Genomic DNA, 24,817 nt, shown 5'->3' on the forward strand with positions numbered 1-24,817 from the left:
TTGAAGCTTGCCAGGTTGACAGTGAAGAGGGTTTAGAGGAGGAAAAGTCAGAGCTTGAGGATAACACAGAGTATAACCCGAGGAGGAAGACTCTGACACTTATGAGAAAGAAGACCCAGCTGACAGAAGGGTTCATAGAAACACCTGGAAGAGGTAGACCCAGTGAATATTAAAGCCTACGCTGGTGTGTTGATAATGTGTGGTGTCTACAGACCCCGCAACAGATCTGCATCCGGCCTATGGGATGCGGACACTGGTCAGGCGATTTTCAACGCTACAATATCTTTACAGTCTTTCCAAATCCTGTCACATGTGATTCATTTTGATAACCATGACACAAGACCAGACAGAAGTCAACAAGACAAGCTGGGAAGTTTGGCAGAAGTGAGTGGAGTGCCTGCCAATCATTAACAAACAGACACCACTGTTGATGAGCACTTTTTAAGGAACGGTGCCCATTTAAGTAGTATATGCCAAACAAATCATCTAAGTATGGTATAAAGATATGGGCAGCATGTGAAGTGAAGCCATGTTATGCCTGGAACATGCAAGTGTACGCAGGCAAACCAGCTGATAGTGAAAAAAACAGGGGAAATGGGGAGATCCTAAAAATGACAGCAGGGCTACTTTAAAATTGTAAATATGTTCATACAGTGTAAAGGTCAAGCATTATATTTGTAATATAGTTAGGTTTTCCCTGTGTACATTTGAGCTTTTTATTTTTAATAAATAAATTATTATATTATTATATACATAATAAAAACCTGGAAGGATAGTGGCAACCTGTCATCTTCAAGAAAGAAATGTGGTTGGAAAAAGATCCTAAATGAGCATGATGGGAAATTACTTAACAAAAACTAAACATTTCCACTAAAAAACATTAGTAGAACTTATGTCTTTGGTTAATAGTAAAAGTAAAAGCATTTCCATATGCACAATGTGAACAGAACCCAAGGGATTGGGACTAAACAGCTGTATAGCCTCATAAAATCCATTTTGTTATTGAGACTTATAAAAAGAAAAAGGCTTCAGTTTTCCAGAAAGCATAAAGAATCGACTGTGGAGCATCAGAGAAAGGTAAAAATTCTAACTTAGATTTGTCACGTACACAACTAAACACAGTATGATATGCAGTTAAATGCCTAAACTGTACGACTGGTCATGACCTGAAAAAGAATAAGAAGGTAAGAAGAGGCAAATTGCAATAGAAAAAGAATGTAAAATATAAAATGTACAAATATACAGCTACAGTACAATACAATTAAATAGAAGTATATTAAATGTATAAGGCAAAAAGTATAAAACATAAATTATATAGAATGTGCAAAATAAAAAGGATATTAAGGGGAAATTAATGGCAATATGATATGAGTAGGTATGACAGAAGCAGTATGGGTTAACCATGAAGTGTGAAATAGGATGATGTGTGTGATAGCAGCAGTGTTATTGTCCATGTTTTAAAGTGAAAAGTAAGTTCTTGTTCATGGGAAAATAATAACCAGCAATGTGAAACATATGTCTCATGTGAAAATGTACAGTGTGGTTAGTAGGGTGGTGTGCTCCAACCATGTGTGAAGGAAACAAAGCAAGTCCGAGTCTTATGAGTTGTTCTGGTTGAGCGCCTGCGTAGCCTGCCTGGAACAGTCCATTGTTGTGGTGGCTGAGGGCCTCGACTATCTTCCTGGCTTTGGTCCAGCACCGCTTGCCCGTCAATGTGGATGATCCAGTCAGCTGATCGCACCACCCTCTGTAGAGCTCAGGTCCATAACAGGTCCTACATAATGTGAACAACAAGGTACCATAAGCTGTCCACCTCCTTCACTGGGCTCTTATTGATATCAGGGTCTGGTCTGGTCAACCTGTTCCAGAGTAATGGGTGCACTGGGGTAAAAAGGGAAGCAAACAAAGCCATGCCACTCATCATGTCTAGTGTCTACATTACAAGCCTGGGGGCAGTGTTCTGTTGGTCAGGTCTAGGCTCAGCAGCATTATGTGGCAATAAAATGAACTCAGTTGACGACCTGAATGTACTGAATGACCATGTTTTTTTTTTCTTCCCTGAAGGCATGGGCATATTCTAAGATGATAATACCAGGATTCATCAGGCTCAAATTGTGAAAAGTGGTTCAGGGAGCATGGGACATCAGTTTTACACATGGATTGGCCACCAGGAGAGTCCAGACCTTATTAACCCTGGTGAGAATCTTTGTGCTGGGGAAGGCTTTATTATTCAAGATTCAAAGAGTTTTATTAATCCCAGAGAGAAAATGCTTGTATTGCAGTGGTCTGACAAGATCTCTCATCATAAATACAAGAACTTGGAGAGAAATTAATGCGACTCCAGATGGACATAAATGTTCTGATGTTGCATAAGCAAAATACTGTACATATTAAAACACATGCAAGCAAATCTCCCTTTAGTGTGTCAGGTTGGGGAAGTCTATTATGATTGTGTACATTTTGTTTGATCAATCCTCAGTCAAAAACATAAAATATATAATGATTTACTATATTTCTCTCTACTGTAACGCTAAAAAACTAAATCTTATTTGTAATATATTAACGTTATTAAAAGTATCTTCTCCAAAATGGACTCTCCCATGTTGAACAGACGTTTCCATTTTTCCCCCACCTAGTTTTCCTACAAACTCCACCCCCTTTGACATGATTGGTTGCTACATTTGATTCTCGTGTAGCTAGCCAATCCTGTCACAGAAACAGGAAGGTATGAGCCAATCAGAATCGAGACGCATTAATGCGGTACGACAACGCCATACTGCACACGTAGAATTTTCTAGAAGAGTAGGTCAGCCATTTTGAAAGACACTTGACAGAACAAAGAGAGCTTTGTGTCGTCAACTGCGGGAGTTATTTCGGCGTTGCTTAAAGCAACGTGTTGTACTTCGTTCTTTCTTCTTGTTTTAGGTTCTAAAAGATAGCTTAAATAAGGTGAGATATATTTTGGTTAACATTTTAATACAACCTAAATTTCTTGCGTTGTTATTCGACGCTCGAGAACGGGTGTTAACGTTGGTGACTACCATGTCCGTCGATTTCTATTTTATGACTATCGTTAGTTATAGTACCGTCTGATTTATCCAATCGTACATTAGAAACCGATATATATTTAAATCTACCTTTTCATTAACATGCTAAGTTAATTTACATTTCTATATTTTGTTTTAGTTTGCTTGTCTGTTCGTTCGGCTTATAAGGTTAAAATCCTGGGCATGCGCAGTAGAGTCGTGTGACTCGGTAATTTTCGGATTTAAACCCTGGACGTACGGAAACACCCGAGTTTAAAAAAGGCTGCGGTAATTAGAATTTATAGCGCTTGGATGAATACAAAGCCGTTTGATTTCTGGTGTTGTACCTGTAGGCAGGTGAAACATCATTATTAAGGTTAGATTAAGGTTTTAAATATAAATGTGTATATATAATATAACAGTTTTATGTTTTTATTAGTTGATGTTTTTTCATTATTGCTGTTTATTAATTGAACTAATCAAATTGTAATAAAAAAAAATCTAATAAAAAAAATTTAACAGGAGCCTTTTTTTTATTTATTTGTTTTACAGATGAGGCCGCGAGAAATTGCCACTCACTCACCGGCTGATGGAGAAAACAGCAGGAAGGAAAAAACTGGGAGGAGGAAGCGTCACCGGAGAGAGTCTCACAGCAGTGAACGGGAAAACAAGTACCGTAAACATCACCATCATCGCAAAAGCAGTGACGGGTAAAAACCTTACGTCATGTCCTTAACATAATCCAAGTCACTTACCTCAAAAGTCAGGGTGCAATATCTATGTACTAGTGTATAAAAGATGCATTTACCATGCTTATTTTATAGCTAAAAACTTGGGACTATTATATTTCTCGTACAATTTTTTTGAGTAAGGTCCAAAATACATATTCAATTTCAAATTTGTTTTAGAGTAAGATCCAAAATACATATTAAATCACGTTATGAGAAATGTAGCCCATGAAAACGTTGTTCTTAGGATTCATATGGGGTATATATAGTTTTTTTGTCACATTGATTGATAAAATGCCAAATTAAACCATGTTCTATATTAAAGTTTAGGTATATAATAATCTTGTCTGTAGTACAAGTTTTTAAAAAAATAGAATGCATTTGTCTGAGTATTGCTGATTGCTTGAGGATTTTTAGGTTAGCATAGATTTAACTGTTTTTGTGCAAAATGTATGTACAAAGTCAATAAAATTAATTTAGCATCTATGCAGACGTGCATAAGTGGCCTATTTAGAATAAATACCACTGGTAAATTAGGGTGTGGGTCTATATGTACAGGAGTAAGAGTCCTTCATGTACAGAAGATGCAGAAGGTATTAAGGGTAGGATATATATGGTAACATAGAGTATTATTTTTCAAACAGTGTGGAGTGAAGACAGTATATACAGACAAAAATATCTGTGTGGAACATACAGTAGTGCAACAACAAAAATAAATTATAAATGGTGCAAAAATGCATCTTTGCACTATTCATAATTAGTTTGTTGCTGTAATACTATATATGTTTTCATGAATAAACCACACCACCCTGCACAGACACTATCTGTTCTAATATTAAATATCCAGTATTCCTGTCTTTTCCTGGAAGAAAACAGACACACAGACCACTCTCGATACAGTCTAAACATGCCGGAAGGGGTAAGTTAACCTCGTTCTGATTTTCGGCATTGATGCGTGATGGATATCTATGGCCTCCCTAAAAGAGTCTAGCTTTTCAGTTCTGCCGCTTCCCAGATATATCTGAACCATGTGAAATGTCTTGCTAAGCGGTGTTGTGATCATTGCAAAAGGTTGACGTAGACCCATCACAGATGCAGTTCAAATTGTTTTTGATTTTGAGAAGGTCAGCTGCGTGACTTTCTGGTTTGTGTTAATAGTCAACAGAGGCTATTTCGTAAACACATCAAAGGCAGTGTTCAGAAGTTCTTGGCCTTGACTTATAAACAGTATCGACACAGGAGGTGTCAACCTTTGAGAAATGTGATTTTTTTTTAGATGTGAAATTTTATTTAGATAAACGAAGTTGTAAATGTATCGGTCTGGGCTGTAATAATAATCTCTTTCTGACAGGCATTACCTGGAAAGCCGGAGTCTGAACGAAAAGCAGGAGACGAAGGTCCGGACTGTGGATTCGGGGTATGAGAAGGAGAGCCACGTAAGCGTCTCAAAGGAGAAGGAGAGGCATCGTGTGCGGCACAGGGAGCGCGACTGGCACCACTACAGCAAATCTTCCGGGTACAGTGGCCAGAGCAGCAGGCACGGGAGGCGACACAGCCGGAGCCGCTCTCGTCATCGTCGCTCTTGCTCGGTATGAGCACCATCTCCTTTCCTTTTCCTCATGCCATCTTTTTTCTTTCTATCTGTATAGATGGAGTACTGCAGTCACCCACTGTTCATTATTGTCTAGTTGAATGTCTTAATTGCTATTCCAGTAAACAGGAACAGGAAAAAAAAAATGTCAGGCAATACAGGGCGGGGTGGGTGATACCAGAGATTAATTTAAGCTAATTATAAACTGTCAATGATGTCTACTTTAAATATTTTTTTAAAGTATCCTGTCTGAAAATGTGTTGCCATTGTTTTTCTTCTGTAACACACACTATGTGGTGGGCCCCCTGTGCGTATCTCTGTCGCGGGCTGAATTTGCGTTGGCTGCACCCTGTGGCCGGTCCTGACTGCTGCGCTATCTGAATGGGCCGAATCGCTTCCCCGTTCCTCCCTCGCTGAATGAATGAATGCCGCGTTCTGATTCTCATGGGTTTTTGATGATGATGGTGGTGATGCTGATGGTGGTCCGAAAACCTCCAGAGGAGCCATCGCAGGAAAAGATCCAGAAGTTTTGAGGATGATGAGGAGGGGCACCTGATCTATCACAGTGGAGACATACTCAGGGCGAGATGTATAGAATATATACTTTTTTGTATACTTTTTACCTGTATCTGTTTTGTCTCACAAATGAAATATAATGTCACTTGTAGTGCTTTAGGATAAATGTTTTTTTTCGGGGCATGATTATATCAGCATTACAGAAGGGAAGCAGTCATGTAGATCTATACAATATTTTCTTCTGCTTTATCAGCAGTATTAGCCTAGCTCTGCCTTGTATTGTATTCATGTATTCAATTTTTCTTCTGAGTGATTTATTATTATTAATACTATTTACAGCTATTTCTTAGATGGATCAGTTATGTCAGAGTGACGTTACACTGGAGGTTCAGTGCGTCTAACTGTCTGTCTTTACACCCTAGATGAAATCCTGTGCACGCTAGGAGAGGGTGCTTTTGGGAAAGTAGTCGAATGCATTGATCAAAAAAAGTAAGAAATGTTTCCTACACTCATTCTATAATAAAGTTAATTCATTGTCATGTTTACAGTGATTCTTTGCAATTACGTCGTCTGACCTTGTTTTCTGTCTGTTTGCAGTCGAGATCGTGTTGCAGTGAAGATCATCAAAAACATTGAACGTTATAGAGATGCAGCCATGTCTGAGGTCGAAGTGCTGGAACATATGAACACACTCGACAGCGACAGAAAATAGTGAGTGTAACACTGCCAGCCTTGTAGGGTGATGTTGATGCTGTTTTGACATCGAGTTTTCTGTATAAATTTGATTTAGAAGTAAGTGTGCAGAAAGGCTCAATTAGACTTTAGTTTTAAGCGCATCTGTCGTAGTGTTTGTCAATAAGGGACAGTGTTTTAAATTTAACAAGTTATGATAATGCCCTTAGCGTTTACATAAACCCCTTTTTCATTTTTATTTTTTTTTTTCATCCAAGTGCAGTGATTACATACACACACATCAGCAGGAACCACATTGCTTTGGCTGCAGTTCAGGACAAACAGGAAAATCATGTTTATACTTAAGAAAGTTCACACTAAAAGTTCCTGCATCATTGATAATTAATTCTCTTTTTTTATTTATAAATCTGACTTGTTTATATATATTTACAGTTTTAAAGTCCAATTTATTTTTTAAGCACATTTAAAAATAGCGGCAGACATGCAGATAATAAAATAAAAATAAAATGCACAACAATAAGTTCACCCTCTTTGCATAAAATAAGCTAATAAAAGGGTAAATTAAAAAAAGCAAAAGAGTTTGTCCTTACGCTGTGTTTAATGCCAAAATGTATAAAAAGATCTTGAAGTGGGATTTAAAAATAGTAAGACTAGAGGCCCCTGCCTGATGTACAGGGGCCGCTCATTCCAGAATTAGGGGTTGCTACTAAAAAGCCATGATCGTCTCGAGTCTTCAGTCTAGATTTGGGAACTTAAAGCTAGTCCCTGGACCTGAGAGCATGCTGGGTTGTATGGCTTTAAAGATAAGAAATACATGGTCGTGCTAAATTGTATACAGGTTTTTTTTATGCTATTAAAAAATTAATTTTAAGATCAAAATTAATAAATTGTCTACTGATTTGATCTGAATCTCTTTAACCTATTAGGTTTTAAAAAAGTGAAAAGTAAAACAGGTTAGTAAATAGACCTGTGTAAAGTTGAGCTTTGAGCTCTCGTTTCTAACCAGATGTGGTGATGACAGTGACTATAATGGAGGCAGACGGATATTACAAACGTGCAGTTTTCTGACTATTGTTTCCTCCTTTTCTCTTACAGCTGTTGTGTGCGAATGCTTGACTGGTTCGACCACCATGGCCATGTGTGCATAGTGTTTGAACTGTTAGGATTGAGCACGTTTGACTTCCTTAAAGAAAACAACTTCCAGCCCTTTCCAATCGACCAGATCAGGCACATGGCCTACCAGATCATCAAAGCAGTCAAGTGTGAGTAGTCAGACAACATTTGACGAGTGATAAGTATTTAGTGCTTTATATAAGTCTCATTTGAATATTGTTTTTTTTTTTTTTTTTTTTACTTCAGTCATGCACAAAAACAAGCTGACACACACAGACCTGAAGCCAGAGAACATCTTGTTTGTTAATTCTGCTTACCGCCTCGAATACAACTCAAAAATGGTGAGCAGTTAATTTAGCGGGGATAATTCCTTAGCACTCTCCCTATGATAATTCAAAGAAGTTAAAGTTAATTTCGATCTTGTTTTACAGAAGAGAGATGAGAGAACGGTGAAGAACCCAGATGTGAAAGTGGTTGACTTTGGGAACGCCACGTACGAGCATGAGCATCACACCACAGTGGTATCGACGCGCCATTACCGCGCACCTGAAGTCATTCTGGGTAAATCTGAACGCAGCTTTCTGTGCACATGCACATCTCTGGCGACGCATCAGAGCTAATTGTGTTTATTTATTTATGGTTTTGTAGAGCTGGGTTGGGACCATTCTTGTGATGTGTGGAGTGTGGGTTGCATTCTTATTGAATATTATCTCGGATCAACACTCTTCCAGGTGAGCACAGCTCAATAAAACTAAATGCAATACAGATTCATAAGAACATTAGGTGACTCCCCAGATCCTTACACTATGTTTTTTTAAATATATCTATGTATGACTTGTGCTTATTTCAGACCCATGACAGTAAAGAACATCTAGCCATGATGGAAAGAGTCTTAGGCCCCATACCAACGCAGATGCTCCAGAAAACAAGGCAAGTCTTTACCCTGTTACGGGAGCACTCATTGCTTGCATTGGTGCATGACGTTTGCCAGTGTTTTAACGTTTTTGTTGTGTTCCTGCAGGAAACGTAGATATGTCCACCATGACAAGCTAGACTGGGACGTCCACTCGTCGTCTGGACGATACGTTCGGAAGCATTGCAAACCTCTCAGAGTGAGTGCCTCGATTGTTTACATGTGGTTCACTTTTCACACAGCCAAAAGGCATTCTTACCTGAGCTATTTTTTATTATTATTTTTTTTTAATTGTATATATCTTTTTCTTTTGTGGTTTTAGAACATTATATAGTGCATTACAGCATTTATACACTATCTATTAAACTCGTATTATCTTTCTTTACAGTCTTTTTTTAAATTTTTTATATATATATATTTTATTGAGTAAAGCAACTTAATGATAACATTCTTTTCCCCTTTTCTTTCCACCTTCTCCAACAGGACTGTATGACCTCAAAAAGTTTGGCCCACGAGCAGCTGTTCAATCTGATCGAGAAGATGTTGGACTACGACGTGTCCAAGCGCATCACTCTGGATGACGCTGTTAAACATCCGTTCTTTGATGATCTTAGAAGGGGCCACAAGTAAAAAAAGCTATAGAGGTTTTTTTTTGGTTGTTGTTACTCTCTGTGAGAGGTTGCATTTTAGATGACTGTATCAGTCCCACCAGTCTTGAGTATTGTTTTGTTTTTTCCTAATGTGTAATTTATATGGTCTGTAAATTATCTTGTATTTTACGTAATCGAGTAAGGGAGAGCTGAAGATTAAGGGTCTGTTGCATAAATAGTCAACTGATTAAAGAAAATAACGTGTAGCTTTATGAATTAATTTGGTGTGTCAAATTGACTGTACTGTACGTTTTTTGTGGCTTAATCTGTTTAAATAAAAGTCCATGGAGCAGTTTGAGTTTGTTGTTTATTGTTGTGTCGTGTTGTAGTTCCACATTTAAACACTAGGTGGCAGGAGAGGATGTGAATCTATCCATTAACTAAAAAGGATATCAGAATGGTTTACCCAAAATGATTTGTTACTTGATCTGATGATTATAACAATTGAATAGAGGTAGAATAAATGTCTACAAATAGATTAGATCTGGTAAACATCTACAAGATGGTCCTAATTTAATATTAGTTAATTGTAACTGCTCCTCAGATGCTAGTATTAAGTTGTATGATCGAACTGCTAAATAATCTAATAATAAGCTATTAATAAATGGTGCTTAATGGGGGTCTCCAATGTCGTATATCAGTTTAGACGAAGAAGTCTTCAAGGCAGACAATGTTTTCTGATTTATTTCTTTGTTTTTTCCTGTAACAACAAACCTTCCCTTTCTTGCTTTTAGTCTTATCTTGAAGATAGAAAAAGTGTAAGCCATAGCAGGAATTAACTTTTTGTTTTAAAATTTCATTTACAGATAACAGTCTCTCTTTTTTTATTATTCAATAAGCTGAATACATCTTTTATGTTGTAGAATATGCTTTAGAAATGTTAATTCCTGCTATTGCTCATGCTTTTTATCTTCAAGATAAGGCTAAATAAAGAAAAAAGTTCAGGTTTGTAAAAACAAACATAAACCTTATTGTTTAAGAAAACAAACCGTGTCAGCCCTAAAACGTTTTTGTCAGAAAAGTGATACAAAGCTCTGACGCCGGAGACTTCTTACATAATCATTAAACACCCTAATCACGTGATTAGTGACACATTTTTAATGGCATGTTGGAAAAACATTTTATAACACTGATTTGATTGGATTTGTCATGTTATACAAATTTGTTTAAAATATTTCAATAATTTAAACATTCACCCCTTTAAAATATTCAGTATTGAGTTTTATTTTGGGTAAGGTTTTAGACAAATAGACATTTTATTTTAACTATAAATAGATAATAAATAATCAAAAACCATTAATAATTGTCAAATTATTTTTAAGGTATAAGTGGAATAAAACATTACAAGACATTGTTGTAGAAAATAATATTTTGAGTGGAAACTGACACTCCACCTACACTACCTCAGTTTTACGTTTATTACGTAATAACTTTAATTTCCAACTAAATGACGTCACTGACTTTTAAGGAAACTGTCTTTTTATCACCAAGTCACATGACAACACATTTAAGGCAATCCAAGTGAAAGCTTGTACAGCGCTAATTAGTTCGCGCCCTTGGGTAACTATGGCAACCAATAGGCGGCGTACTTTTTTGACATCCTATTTAGTATAATAGTGTATGCGCTCTCTCTCTCTCTCTCTCCCACACACACACACACACACGCAGTTAGTTGCCAGCTGGTTGTAAGGGAGCTCGGAGCTTTTTAATTCTTCCCTCGTTACACGGTCCACAGCAAACACACACACACGCACACACACAAACGCGCTCACGCACGCGCGCTCTACACGCGAGAGTCATCAGTGAGCTGCAGAAGAGTTGGCGACACCTTTCTTGCGCTCGTGCTTCATCATCATCATCATCATAATAATAATAAACAACAATAACAACAACAGCAGCAGCTTTGATCGTGGAGAGACGCAGTGTGACTCCGGTTCAGCAGCATGGACGCACACCGGGAGCAGGAGGAGATTAAAGCATCACCGGGACACGGGTCTGTCCGCGCGCACCGCTGGCCCTCTCTCACCGCCGGCGCCGCCGCCGTGTGTCTCGCGCTGCTGCTCGCGACTCTGGCCACGTGCTGCCTCACGGTGATTAGAGCGCGCGAGATGGAGAGCAGGGTGCTCGCGCTGGAGCGCAGGAGCAGCGCTGGCCCGGCGCCTGGGGAGCTGCGCGAGACCGTGCGGAGCCTCGTGCAGGAGGTGAGATACAGCCCGCTCTCAGACCTCACACTGCTCTTAAACTCAACTCTCAGCATTCACACTTAATTGTTTCATTATTCAATTAAGGTATTAAAACAGGGTTTCCCAGAGAAGCTGGAGCACGAAAAAACTTTTGCTCGATTTGTAACAACAACAATAATAATAATAAAAAAATATTTTTAGAGATTTGAATCCCAGCCCAATCAATCACTTCAATCTAGCAAGATTTTACACATGACCTGTACAGAGATTTCTATCTATCTATCTATCTATCTATCTATCTACAGTATCTATCTATCTATCTATCTATCTATCTATGTATCTATGCCAGGTCTAGTTATTTAAATAGTTTTAATTAATTTCTATACACATCTAAAAATACTACTGTTAATAATAAAGAATTTTAATGACATATTTTTAAAATTTTCCCCATGTTTTCAGTTTCAGGTGTTTTCTCCCATTCCTTGACATTATGAGTCAAGTTTTAAAACCTATACTGTATATTCTGCTTTAAAGTATATTACAGTTGTATTTAATTTCTGTTTTTCGGTGGCTGTCAGTCATCACCCAGCAATTTACATGCTCACTTATTTAAAATACTGTTTTTACCGAGCTTCTATCAAGCTGTGTTATAATTTTGAAGAGCTAGATGACTGAAAAAAAACACCCCCGCAAACACACACACACACACACACACAGACCGTATTAATTTACTATGATAACTCTGATGTATTTCATCCTGGATCTCCCCCAGTGAGGATTAAACAGGATAAAACATGTTTGAGTCTAAGTGCACAAGAGAGAACAGTCTACAACTCTTACTCTTGGATATTGTTACCTCCATTATTTACTTTTATTTCTTTTTCTTATATTAGTGCAGTCATTATCTACATGATCTACATATGCTGTCCTTCTTATAAGGAAAATATTTTCCAGTCAAAAAATACACTGAAAAAAAAGTTTTTTTTAAAGATGGTTTTGTGATGAGTCAGCATTTACATTCAACTAGATAGACAGAGAGACAGAGACAAAAAGAATAGATAGATAGATATATAGATAGACTGATTGATTGACTAATAGACGTTACAGTGCAAAACACATCTGACAAGGACTTATAACAGGGAGTTATAGTTAGTCAATAAACAAACAAATAAAATATAAGTCAAATTATAGTGGTAAAGTGGTTTATAATTATTTTTTTTCTCAAAAAAAGATTTTTATTATAATATCTGACAGACAGATAAAATACGTAGAAGATAAACAGATAGATAGATAGATAGATAGATAGATAGATAGATAGTTTATTTATCAAAGCAACAGAAAATAAATAAATAAACAAATAAAATAATGAAGGTGTCAGGTAAAGACCCCAGGAGTTTTTAAACTAGTTTTAAGTACAGTTCCTCTCTTTAATGATCTTTAAAGCCAACATTGGAACTTAAAATGCCTTGGATATTTTTACACAACATCTGGTATTTTCTATTATAAGATTACAACAGGTCAGATTGGATAAAAAAAAAAACTTTGCTAGACTTTTTTTTCTCTTTAAAATAGCAAAAAAAAAAAATTCCAAAAAAGTTTTTTTCCACTGGTATAAATAATTGTATTTTCTGGAATTAAAGGATTAAAATTCAAGCTCAAGAATTAAGTTTTTGTCAAGCTTGAAATGAATCAGAAATGACTAGAAATTGTTTTAATAATCATATATATGATATCATATGATCTTATGAAAAATAATACTAAATAAATATGACTATAGTCAAAATATTTCCACTTGCTGAGCTGAAATTTTGCATTGAAGTCATTGATTGTTTAATTATAAAGAGTGAGTCTGTTAATATGATGTAAATTATTATTGTATTTATCTAAAAATTTTTTAAAGCTGGAGTCATTTCTGAGATTCTGTTCTTTTTCTTTACTCATTCCAACACAAAATTGTATTTTGCTTATGCTGCAAAATGCTTTTTACCTGTGTTTATGTGTATATGTGATATGAATCAGCCGTGTGCTTCTCTGTCAGACGCTGAGCGAGCTGATGCCCAAACTGCGCAGGACAAGAGAAGTGAACCACGAGTGCGTCTGTCCTCCAGGTACGTCCGCTCCAGGTCCATCTGTCGCTGAGCTCTCAGTCTGATCTGCTTGGTTTACGTTTGCTCCAATCATGGCTGTGTAACATGACTGAGTTACAGTTGTGTAGGTTTATAGGTGTAGGTTCGGGTTAAATTACTCCCCGGGCTTACTGAGTGATATAGACGTTTTTTTGATCTGACTTTGATGAAGACTCCTGACGTGCTGGAACAAGCGCTATGACGAGAGATCACCAGCAGCACGTTTCACCGCTAGAGCTTTCTCTTTAAATGTGAACTGGAATGATAGCTGAGGTTTGAGAGATTTACTTTAAGCAGACATAGTTTATATCTCTTTAGCATGGAATTCACATAATCAGCAAATGTTCTGTTCCTTGATTTCTGTGCGGCACAACGGCTTGCGTAAGTATTTAACCCCCTTTAGATTTTTTTCCTCCATTTTTTGTAAGGAAATTAAGTTGGATTATTGTTTATGAATCTAAACAAAAGAGCCATGTTGCTAAGATAAGGAGAAAAAAAAAATCATCAAATTGCGAAGGTGTTTGAAGGATTAATGTCTGCTTCTGTGACTCATCCCTTCGAGGCGAGGCGTTAGTTGTGCAATATTATAAGCATTTAAAAAAATAAATAAATAATTGATTTAGTGACGCACTTTGAGAAACCCTGATTGATATCTTTCCAGGACTTTGTCCTGGCTCCTTAACCATCATGATGTTGTTTATTTCTGTTGGTATGGTCTCTCACAAACTCTGTGCATTTATATTGAGATGGTTGTGTTGAGAAATAGCGGACTCTGTCCAACTAATTATCTGACTTCTCTGTTGAGAACTGGCTGCAACAAAACTCCTTTAGGGGTTTTACAGCACGTAGGCGGTGGCAGGGTGCAAATACTTATGCATTATGACTTACGGAGGGGTAAAAACTTAAGCACAGCACTGCTATGCACAGAGTTAGAGGTTAAAGAAGGACAGCAACTTCTGTTTATAGGTGATAAATGAGTGTGTGTGTGTGTGTAGTGCCTACGTAAGTGTATATTTGTGTGTAGTGGTGTGAGTAGCACTTCAGAACCGTACAGTGGAGAGAGAGAGAGAGAGAGAGAGAGAGTATTTTTGTCTCCACAACAGATGCAGTGTCACTGATCAGGCATTGATGTACTGGATTGAGGAGCTCATTCGGTTGCCAGTGATATCAAAGAAAAATCCCCCTTTTAACAAAATAAACACCATGACCAGATCAAAGCACCTTCTAATGAATTCCTTAATCGTTTTAATAACTTGCATTGTTTATTGCAAATCGGTGTCACGATTTATTTTACCTGCTGAAGCTGAATGCACACATCTATATAAATACAAGAAAGGTTTTCCTATACTTAGTACGTAGATCTCTGCCTGAAGTTTAACCTGCACCATAAGTGAAAGTAAAATGTTGAGTAAAAGCGAAGCACAGTTATGTGCTGGATTTAATAATCTACTTTAAAATAATCTACTAATGCGCTACTGTCTCAATGTGAACAAACACCTGCACCAATAGATATAAATTAGAAAAGATAAACTGAATATTTTTACTGGGATTAGTTCATATTTTCACTTTGGCTAAATTAACAGCGCTGAACTGGTATAAGTATCTTATCTTATCATTTTTATCCGATCTACTTTTTCCATTTCTCATCTGTGATTCACTCTCTGATTACCGAACAGGAAGTGTATTCGTCTGATGAGGAAAGAAGTACAACTTAGTGTAAACAAGAAGTAAAATACTCAACCTTATAAAATGTCATTTCTTTGTATTAAAAAGTTACAACTGAAAAAGACAGACAGACATGTACGTGGGCTGATCATTTTTTAGATTTAACCTTTTAACCTTTTGTACAATTTTTTCCCCCATCAACGACACGTACTTTAGGTAGTGCTAGCCAGCTAACATCACCTAGATCGCTGTACACCTTCTTGTTTGTGTCTTGATAAACGACGCGGTGCTCTTTTCCTGTCAGTTTAACTTTCTCACATGGAAACACTTTTCTTTTGTTTATTTTGCTCATATCGTGGTGTAATAGACGACGTTCATGTTTCCCAGAAAGAGGAAATGGTCTATACCATCAGCTTGGATTGACAGGAGACAGGGTGACGCTTGTGCTCCTGTTGCGTTTAAGTTAGCGTAGCTATCAGCACATGGTTGTAATCTAGCAGTTGAGGCAAACTGTTTTCTCTGTAGAGTTTTCAGAGTCGTAAGAATCGCTATAAGCTCCAACACCACCCTTTTGTTCAGTGACAGCTTTGGTAAATCGTCATTTATTTGCATTTAGCTAAAGATAACAGTGATAGTATATCTAAAGGGTGCAGCGATGCAGGTGGCATGTGACCTGCTTACAGTTTATTTTCCTTTCTCTGAAAAAACATGGCGGTCCTAATTAGCCGTTAGCTTGTGATAAAATTTGCCATCTTTCTGCTTTCGCTGTTTCTATAATGGATGTGTTGCAGGGAGAAAAAAAAACAAGTTCACGACTTGTTTCGTGTATAAAGTTTGCATCCTAGTTGTGATTTACTGGAATTTGGTCAAAATACTACCATCTACCAACATTGCCAAATTATTACACCTCGGATTTCTGAAAATTTGGGCCACCCAACAACAAAAAAAACAGAAATCAAGGCAGAGATGTTACTTGACATAAAATACCAAGAGAATAGATCTTTTTTACTTTGTCCACTAAATTTTATGAGTTTAAGTGATAATTTTGTACAGAGGCTAATACAATGCCGGGCCGTGTATAAAAATAATAAAATTACAGTTGTAGAATATTCCTTATTAAACCACAACAACAACTAAAGACATTGCTGAAATGACTGGAATTGGGTTAAGAACTGTCTAACATATTATTTAAACATGCGCTGAACTGTCAACTTCACGGCAGAAATGTTGTCGGAAAATCATTAAACGTTTGGTGAAGTTGCATCATAAAAAAACGGACGGTAAAAATCAGACAATTGAAAGTAAGAGCCTCTCCTGTAACCGCATTCAGTTATTCCAGAATGGAGTTAATTTCTGATCCTGGGGTCAGCCGCTAAACCGCTCACTCTTTTATTTTATTTGCTGAACCACGCTACTGGAAATATTTTTGATGTGGGCACGAAATCTCTATTATTAATTCTTTTATTATGGGAAAAACAATGTATTTTGTTTTTGATGTGCTCGATTTCCCAGGTTGCCATGGTTACCATGTAGATATCCCAGTTGTCTGCATTTTTACTCTTTGGAGGAATTACTTATGAAACTAGACATAAATCAGACAAATTCTGGAGACTTTGGAAACCTGTGCGTTCTTCTTTTTACAGAAGCTCTGATTGCTCGTTTCAGGACAACAATTTATTTATTTGTTTATTTTCTGATTAATTATTATAGTTTTTTTTTAAAGTAAGAAATTTATATATATATATATATATATATATATATATATATATATATATTGTAGCGTTGATTTTTTTTTTAAAAAGCTTTTCAGTGCTTTAGGTTTGTTTGTTTGTTGATGTTTTGGTATGTCTAAGATATATTTGAAAATCAAAACAAAAAAAAGTACTGTAAGAGCATTTCCAAACACAGACACACAATGTGATGAGAACTCACAGGATAGGGACTAAACAGCTGTGTGTCCATAAGAAAACCACTTGTTATTGCGATTAATCTGAAAAAAAGGCTTCAGTTTGCTAGGGAGCATAAAGACTGGACTTTGGAGCAAACAAAAAAAGGATATGTAGTGTGATGAGTCCAGATTGAGCCTATTTCAGTGTGATGTGTGCGTCAGGGTTAGAAGAGAAGCGCATGATGCGATCATGCATGGTGTTATAGTTGTTATACAGTGTTATAATCTGGAGTTGCTTCAGTTGCTCAGGTCTAGACTCAACGTGGCAATAAAATGAAGTCAGCTGACGACCTGAATGTACTGAATGATGAGTGTATTACATCTATGGAGTTTTTCTTCTCTAAGTGCACGGACATACTACAGGACTCGGGTTGTTAAAGAGCGGCTCTGGGAGCGGGAGGAATTATTTTCACACATGAACTGGCCAACACACTGTGCAGCGTAATCAAAGCCGAAGGAGGTCAATGAAATTTTGGACGTAAAGGTGTGGGAAAGTCTTGTCTGTAAATCAAGGTTTAACAGCTCCGAGTAATCGGAGAGTTTTTTGGGCGTGGCAAGCTTCTGATGAACATAGCACTGGATTTGCTTTCATCTCTCCAAACGGTTCGGGCTTAAAATATCCTGCCAGGGTTTGGCTCCATGTGTTCTGTGTAAAATATGTCACTAGGAAGTTGTGCAATAAGATATGATCGTCATGCCAAGGGCAAAGCAAAGAGACCCGGACTTGGAATCGGCCGGTTTTAGCTTTCATGCATGATTTCGATCTCATCCGGTTCTACTATTAGTGCATTAGTAGCAGCGTAGACGTTTGATGAATCTGTGAATGGGTGTGGATACGGCACGGCTGCTGGATGCTCGCGACTCTCACGCAGGAGTTTGTTAGTCCACTCACACACACACGCGCACACGCGCACACACTTCTATTTAGCATGTACCTCCTTGTCTCTCACCAGTCGTCTAATTAAATTTAGGACTCAAAATTTCTCTGCGGCACTCACTCTCTACATTCCTCTCTTTAGAAAATAAACACGCAAGGATGTAATAATAATATTGTTTATAATCATTTTTAAATTATACAGTGCTGAAGGCCAGGGTGACGGGCTCGAGTCATCCGGAGACGCTTTTACTGGTATTACTCATTATGTTTAAGACATTGTGATTACTCAGGCAAATTAGATAATATTGTTTTAACACTTGTTCATGATGCATGTGCCTGTCCAATCATACATCAATCTACAATATCTGCACATGAAGGTGACGTCATTTCAGAGTGTCCCACAGTCACTAATGATCAGGCCATATTAGGTCATTAAAGAATATAATATTAAATATGCTTTAGTATTAAATCAACTTTGGTGGCCCAGTGGTAGGTTGCCCTGCGGAGGGCCGAGGTTCAGTTCCCACCGGATGCTCAAACCCAGCTATTGCATGCAGTGCCGGTCCCAAGCCCGGATAAAACGGGAGGGTTGCGTCAGGAAGGGCATCCGGTGTAAAAACCTGTGCCAAAGTTGTGTACGGATCTGATCGTCCGCTGTGGCGACCCCTCGACGGGAGCAGCCGAAAGACTAACAGTGTAGAACCTTAATATATTTAAATAATTAAAGGATGCTAATGAAAGCTTTTTAAGTGAAAAGGGCTTTCACTTTTTAATCTGAATCCAGATCAGAGTGGAAATAAATTATTTTTGTGTTATTTTGATATTGTCCTTTTTTTTTTTATTTTACACGTCATATAATTTAAACAACCAAAAAGAAAAAAAAAAATTGGCTGAAGCGCACAATCCTAAATGATTTAAATGCTCAACAGGTTATTTTTGGCTGCGTCCACGTTACAATCCACTGCTCAGTTCCGATTTTTTGGACGGTTTGGATTTGCATGTCGTGACGGTACATGTTCATAACTAGACGTGATTTATATCCGACTCTTTGCTTGCTTCATATGAGTTAAACACCTCATATTTGTGCAACTGCTCTCTCTTTTCAAACAATGGATGGAATTTTAGCATGAAATAGGCTTGGGGTTTTGCTCTGGAGGACGGCGAGCGGTTAGTCGTCTGTATTTGTTGAGGTCCAGAAGACGAAAGAAAGCCAGACGACTGGCTTTAGCTGTTTTATCAGCTATTGCTACTGTAGCACCGTACTGACGTCAGAAGGTTACGGATATGCAGAGGCAAAAAGTCACATGGAGTCCGATCTACCCGTTCTCATTCAAGTCACATGATCATGTATTGGATCCTGCATATATCTGATTTACATAAAAAAGTGACTCAAATGGAAAAACATTCTCACCTGTGTTAGAGAATAGAAACACGTTAGAATTCTGATCATTTTTATTTATTCCATAAAAACCGTGCTGTAAATCACCCGTAGACATCATGTGTATAAAATCAAATCTCCGTAACATTTTATGTAAGGTTTACAGCGTGTACTAAAAGCCACAGAGTCTCTGCTGAGGCGGTTTGGAAGTGATTAGACCGTGTGAAGTCACATCATCAGCAGCTCCAGGTGACGTGGAAAAACCGCCGTAAAATTTAATGAGGGAAAGCGAGAAATCGCTTAACACTTTCACAGTCATGTGTATCGGGTGGCTTCGCATTGTGCGCCACCTTCACGCACATCTACTTAAAATTTACAGCTCCGATGTGTTGGGTCGAGTTCTGCAGTAAATCATGATTTTGCTCAGAAAGTCTTAAGCCAAATCACGATATTTGGGTTAACACCAATGTGTATTAAAAAAATTATTATTAAATTTTAATTTAATTTAAATTATTAAATATTATTCAGACTTAGGCAAATCTGTGCGAATAAAAAAAAGATTATACTAGTTAGGAATCAAAAAATATTGAAAATGTACATTTTTCTAGTAAATTTGCTTGAGTAGAAAGTGTTTACACCTTCCTACATAGTACTTAAGTACATTCATAAAATATACATATTCATAAAGTATGTTTAATTTAATTTTAATATTACACAAAGATAATAATCCGAGTAAATACAAAATGCAGTTTTTAAATTATCATTTCATTTATTAAGGAAAAAAAGGTATCCAAACCTGCCTGGCCATATGTGAAAAAGTAATTGCCCCCTAAACCTAATAACTGGTTGTGCCGCCCTTGGTGTCAACAACTTTAATTATTTTTAATAGCTGGCAATGTGTCTTTCACGTCGCCTGGAGGAAATTCGGTCTGCTTTCCTTTGCAGTATTGTTTTAATTTAGCCACATTGGAGGGTTTTTGAGCATGTTTAAGGATCTCAATTGGATTTAGGTCCTTAAGTAGTACTAGTTTGGGATCCAAAAATATTTGAATGAAAAAGTCAATGTGTCTTGTTAATTTACTTGATTTAAAATAAAAAGCATTAAAATGTTATGCTTAAATTTTATTTGAAGTATAACTTAAGTACATAAATAAAATACATGCATCCTGCCATGATATCTGTGAACACTGAGTTTGACTAGGTTTATCTTTCTATGTTTTAAAGATGGGGGCGGAGTTAATGGTCCTTAGGGGCGTGTCTTTGATATGACTAACTTAAGGGATGTAAACGTAATCAGCACTAAATTAAATAGACATTTTTCCTTCACATCTTTTTTTTTAATGAACATTTATGGAAGGAGTCTCCAGCGTCAGAGTCTTCTTCTTCTTCGCCACAGCGAATCATCTGCCTCCATCTAACCCTATCCTCTGCATCCTCTTGTCTCACATCAACTAACTTCATGTCCTCTCTCACTGCATCCATAAATCTCCTCTTTGGTCTTCCTCTAGACCTCCTGCCTGGCAGTTCCAACCTCAGCATCCTTCTACTGATATATTCACCATCTCTCCTCTGAACATGTCCAAACCACCTCAATCTGGCCTCTCTGACTTTCTTTGTATCTCCAAAACATCTAACGTGGGTTGTCCCTCTGATAAACTCATTCTTGATCCTATCCATCCTTGTCACTCCCAAAGAGAACCTCAACATCTTCAGCTCTGCTACCTCCAACTCTGCCTCCTTTCATTCTCGCTGATACTCTTTTATCGCACAACACACCTGACACTTTTCTCCACCCGTTCCAACCTGCCTGTACCCGCCTCTTCACCTCCTTTCCACACTCTCCATTCCTCTGGACCGTTGACCATGAGTATGTCAGAGTATTGTAGTGGAATCGGCATTACGTGCTGTTACTGGAAAATATTCCACTCTGTGGTGGTTACAGTAACCCCACCTTAGTTGTTCATTGTCTGATAACAGCACACCTCCAAGTGATTCGCAACTTACTGTTTCAAATATATTTGCTTGTCTTGCATGCTTCATAGCTGACCAATATACTGATTGTTTCCTGCATTATCCTGGTTGATTTTTATTTCTTTCTAAATTGTAACACAATAATGAAGGCGTATCTAAGATGTATATCTGCTACTTCTGCTCTGTAAAGCTTCATAACGGCTCTAATCCGAGGTGCTGTTTGTTAATTGGTGATTTCTGAGGCTGGCGACTCTAAATGAACGTCTCCACTGCAGAAGAGGTACCGTTTTGGTCTTGCTTTCCTGGGAAGGTCTTCATGAGAGACAGTTTCATTATGAAGCTTGATGGGTTTTACAAACGCACCTGACAGAATACTGAACAGGTCCAGAACAGCTGACCTTCGTGTCCTAAAATAACAACAAAATGTTGTTGGTGTTACATAATTACCTCATGCCATATGTGTTATTTTTATAGTTTTGAAATCTCCAGTATTGTTTAAGAATGTAAAAAAAAAAAATAATAATAATAATAATAATAAATAGAATTAAAGGCTGTGTCCAAACTTTTGACTGATACTGTATGTATTTGTATCTTAAAAGTCCAGTTAACGGATTTAAAGTGTAGACTAAATACTACTTGTCTTCTCTGGCCTCTCTTATGTTTTGTGTTATTGTATAGTATGTGTTATGTTATGTCTGTTGTGTATGTTATGTCTATTTTTATTTACTTTATTTAGTAGAGGTTATAAATGTAAGCATGCCAGTTTGAACCCACCGCTTCCTCTGTATGTATGTGTGTGTGTGTGTGTGTGTGTGTATATACATACAGAATCTCACATAACTCAAATAATGGATCCAAAATGGCAGCTCTGATGACCACAGTAAACGAATCCAGCAACTCCTTCATTCATCTCCAACATCGCACATGTGAATTTATATTACAACATAAACATGGTAGCAAATTCTCCATAACGGATTTTTTCGTCTCGCTGAATTATTCGCATGGGTTTAAAACGATTCCTAACGACGTGATGATTTTACCAAGCGTCAAAACCAGACGAAAGCATACAAAAGTTTATAGATTGATGTTGTGGGAAAGCTTTATGGCGAGTGGGTTGGTGTTGTTGTGAACGTGTTAACGCTCAGACATCTAGCACCGGAAAACCAAAAAAGAAGAAAAAAGAAAAGAAAGAAACATGATATTTTGAAGAAGAAATGCCTCCGTGTCCCGAGGGCAAATGGCAATTATGAGCATGAAACGGGCCTATTTTGTGGTATAGCACAATTAGGAAAATTGACTTGCGTCTGGTTGGAGTTTGCCAGCGAGCTATGTGGACACCGAGACGGCAGCCAGTCCTCTAAAGAGGACGGACTTCCAGACAGCGCAGCCTCGCCAGTCGATCATTATAGCTTTATATAAAGCCAGAGGTGACAGCCAGTAACACAGATACCAGTGGAAGTTCAGGAGAGTTCAGTAAAGTGAACTGTGAGATTCAGGCTATGTGTGGTTTAACCTTTAGCATTACTTTTATCAGGAAATGTGAAATAGGAGTTAAATTCCCGAGTCAAATTGCTGAACCCGAATCAAGTCGACTCAAGTCGGGATTAATCGTGGGACACCGGACCGGACAGCACAGTTGTAAAAGATATTTAAAATACAGAATATTCCATGTGTTCCTTATCAGTATTAATCATAGCGGTGGGAAATTTTTGGATCGTTTAATCAGCTGTGTTTACGTAGAAGGAAATACAGCTCTTACAGTCGCAGTCCATCTTTTGTTTTAAATTCAAAAGGATTTTTGCCAATAAATAGAATAACTAGGTTTACCAGATGGGAATCACAGTGTAATTTTTTAAAATGTGTACTCACTCACTCACTCACTCTCCGTCTATACCTCTTAATATTGTATACAGGTTCGCGTGGGGCCTGGAGCCTAACGCAAGAGACACCTGGGACACTGGGGTACACCTGGAACAAGGTGCCAATTAATTGCAGGGCACATACACACACACACACACACACACATACACACACTTAGTCACACACTACGGGCAATTTGGGAATCAGTCTAATCTGTATGTCTTTGGACTGTGGGAGAAAAATTGGAAAATCTGAGAATCCAACCCGGACCCTGACGGGCGTACATAAATTTTAAGGATCATACGTTCCACTCGCTGAATGCCGTTTAAACGAGGATCGTCGTTCATGCAACTACGGGAAAATGTTTGCCCCATTTAAATGTTTTAAGTCCTGGTTTGACATGAATGCTCCTTATAATAATTATGCCAGCAAAAATGGTTAGCACTGTCGCCTTGCACCTCCAGGGTCTGGGTTTGATTCCCGGCCAGGCTCGATTCCCGTCTCTGTGTGCATGGAGTTTACATGTTCTCCCCGTGCTTGGTGGGTTTCCCCATGTACTCCGTTTTCCTCCCACAGTCCAAAGACATGCAGATTAGTATAATTGGAATTCCCAATTTGTGTGTATGTGTGTGTCCTGCAATGGATTGGCACCCTGTCCAGGGTGTACCCTGCCTCGTGCCCTAAGTCTCCTGTGATAGTCTCCAGGTCCCCGCAACCCTGAATACAGGATAAAGCGGTATAGAAGATGAGTGAGTGAGTGAGTAAAACGTGCTGAAAGTTGATCAAACTTTCAGTTCCTCTCTTACATGGCATCGTATCCCAGTCCAGCTCTCTAAAACCAGCTTACTGGGCTGTTTTACTGGCTTGCCTGCTGTTGTGGGATTCCAGTCGTCCAAGAATCCGCCTCTGTGTCTGCGTTTGTTTCAAGACGGTTCAATCAGTCAGAGGATTGAAAATGCCTGAAATGATACAGCGCGTCAACATGCTGATATGGCGGAGGCACTCAAAGAGAGATTAACTGGTGGGAGATCAGCAGTACAAAGTAGAAATCCTAACAGATCAGACGAGGATAGTTGCGACATCTGGCTTTGTTTAGCTTGCGTCCTGATTGTCCCGAAATGTGTTTAATTGCAGGGTCTATTTGTTTTTTTTTTTAAAGAAAGCTAAAATGACTCTCGTAATCAATGCAACAAAGCGATGGGTTTTGTTACCACTGTGTAATCATTTGCCTATAAATTATGAAACCAGAGGTTCTACAACCTACAGAGGTTTCTAGATAGATGGATGGATGGAAAAATGAATAAATTATGAAGTAAGCACAACAAGCATCAAGTCTTCCGTTCAAATGACACTATTTTTTAAATGAATTTTAGTATAATTTAATGCTGTGAAACATTCTCCATTCACTTAATTTCCATTATCAATTACTTTTTAACATATAGGCCATGTTTCATTGCATTTGGCCAACGGGAAGAGAAGATATGCTAATTTAAATGCAAAACGCCCTAGTATAATAAATTTTTTTTTGTAAAAATAATTCGTTTATCCCAAAATTTAACTGATGGCGCTGTACATTTTT

General features: G+C 37.8%; 2 protein-coding genes across 3 annotated transcripts in view; both read left to right on the forward strand.

The window, feature by feature from the left end:
- The first annotated feature begins 2,798 nt into the window (after positions 1-2,798).
- clk4a (CDC-like kinase 4a) lies at positions 2,799-9,528 on the forward strand. Of its 2 annotated transcripts, XM_053505109.1 has the most exons (13): positions 2,799-2,949; positions 3,579-3,736; positions 5,106-5,343; positions 5,844-5,934; positions 6,284-6,350; positions 6,459-6,572; positions 7,650-7,816; positions 7,914-8,008; positions 8,099-8,228; positions 8,316-8,398; positions 8,518-8,597; positions 8,689-8,779; positions 9,064-9,528. In XM_053505109.1, exons 2-13 carry the CDS (start codon positions 3,579-3,581, stop codon positions 9,208-9,210), a joined length of 1,461 nt encoding a protein of 486 aa, XP_053361084.1. In that variant the 5' UTR covers positions 2,799-2,949; the 3' UTR covers positions 9,211-9,528. The 2 variants fall into 2 exon arrangements, with proteins under 2 accessions (XP_053361084.1, XP_053361085.1); XM_053505110.1 differs by lacking the exons at positions 2,799-2,949; positions 3,579-3,736; positions 5,844-5,934 and having other exon boundaries at positions 5,183-5,343.
- Positions 9,529-10,885: 1,357 nt separating this feature from the next.
- Positions 10,886-24,817, forward strand: part of col23a1a (collagen type XXIII alpha 1 chain a) — a 138,823-nt gene continuing 124,891 nt past the window's right edge. Inside the window, exons 1-2 of the mRNA XM_053505111.1 lie at positions 10,886-11,431; positions 13,452-13,521. Of these exons, the coding sequence (XP_053361086.1) occupies positions 11,174-11,431; positions 13,452-13,521 (328 nt within the window). The 5' untranslated portion in view covers positions 10,886-11,173. The remainder of the gene's footprint in view (positions 11,432-13,451; positions 13,522-24,817) is intronic.

Source organism: Clarias gariepinus, chromosome 10, assembly GCF_024256425.1.
Source record: "Clarias gariepinus isolate MV-2021 ecotype Netherlands chromosome 10, CGAR_prim_01v2, whole genome shotgun sequence".
Taxonomy (NCBI): domain Eukaryota; kingdom Metazoa; phylum Chordata; class Actinopteri; order Siluriformes; family Clariidae; genus Clarias; species Clarias gariepinus.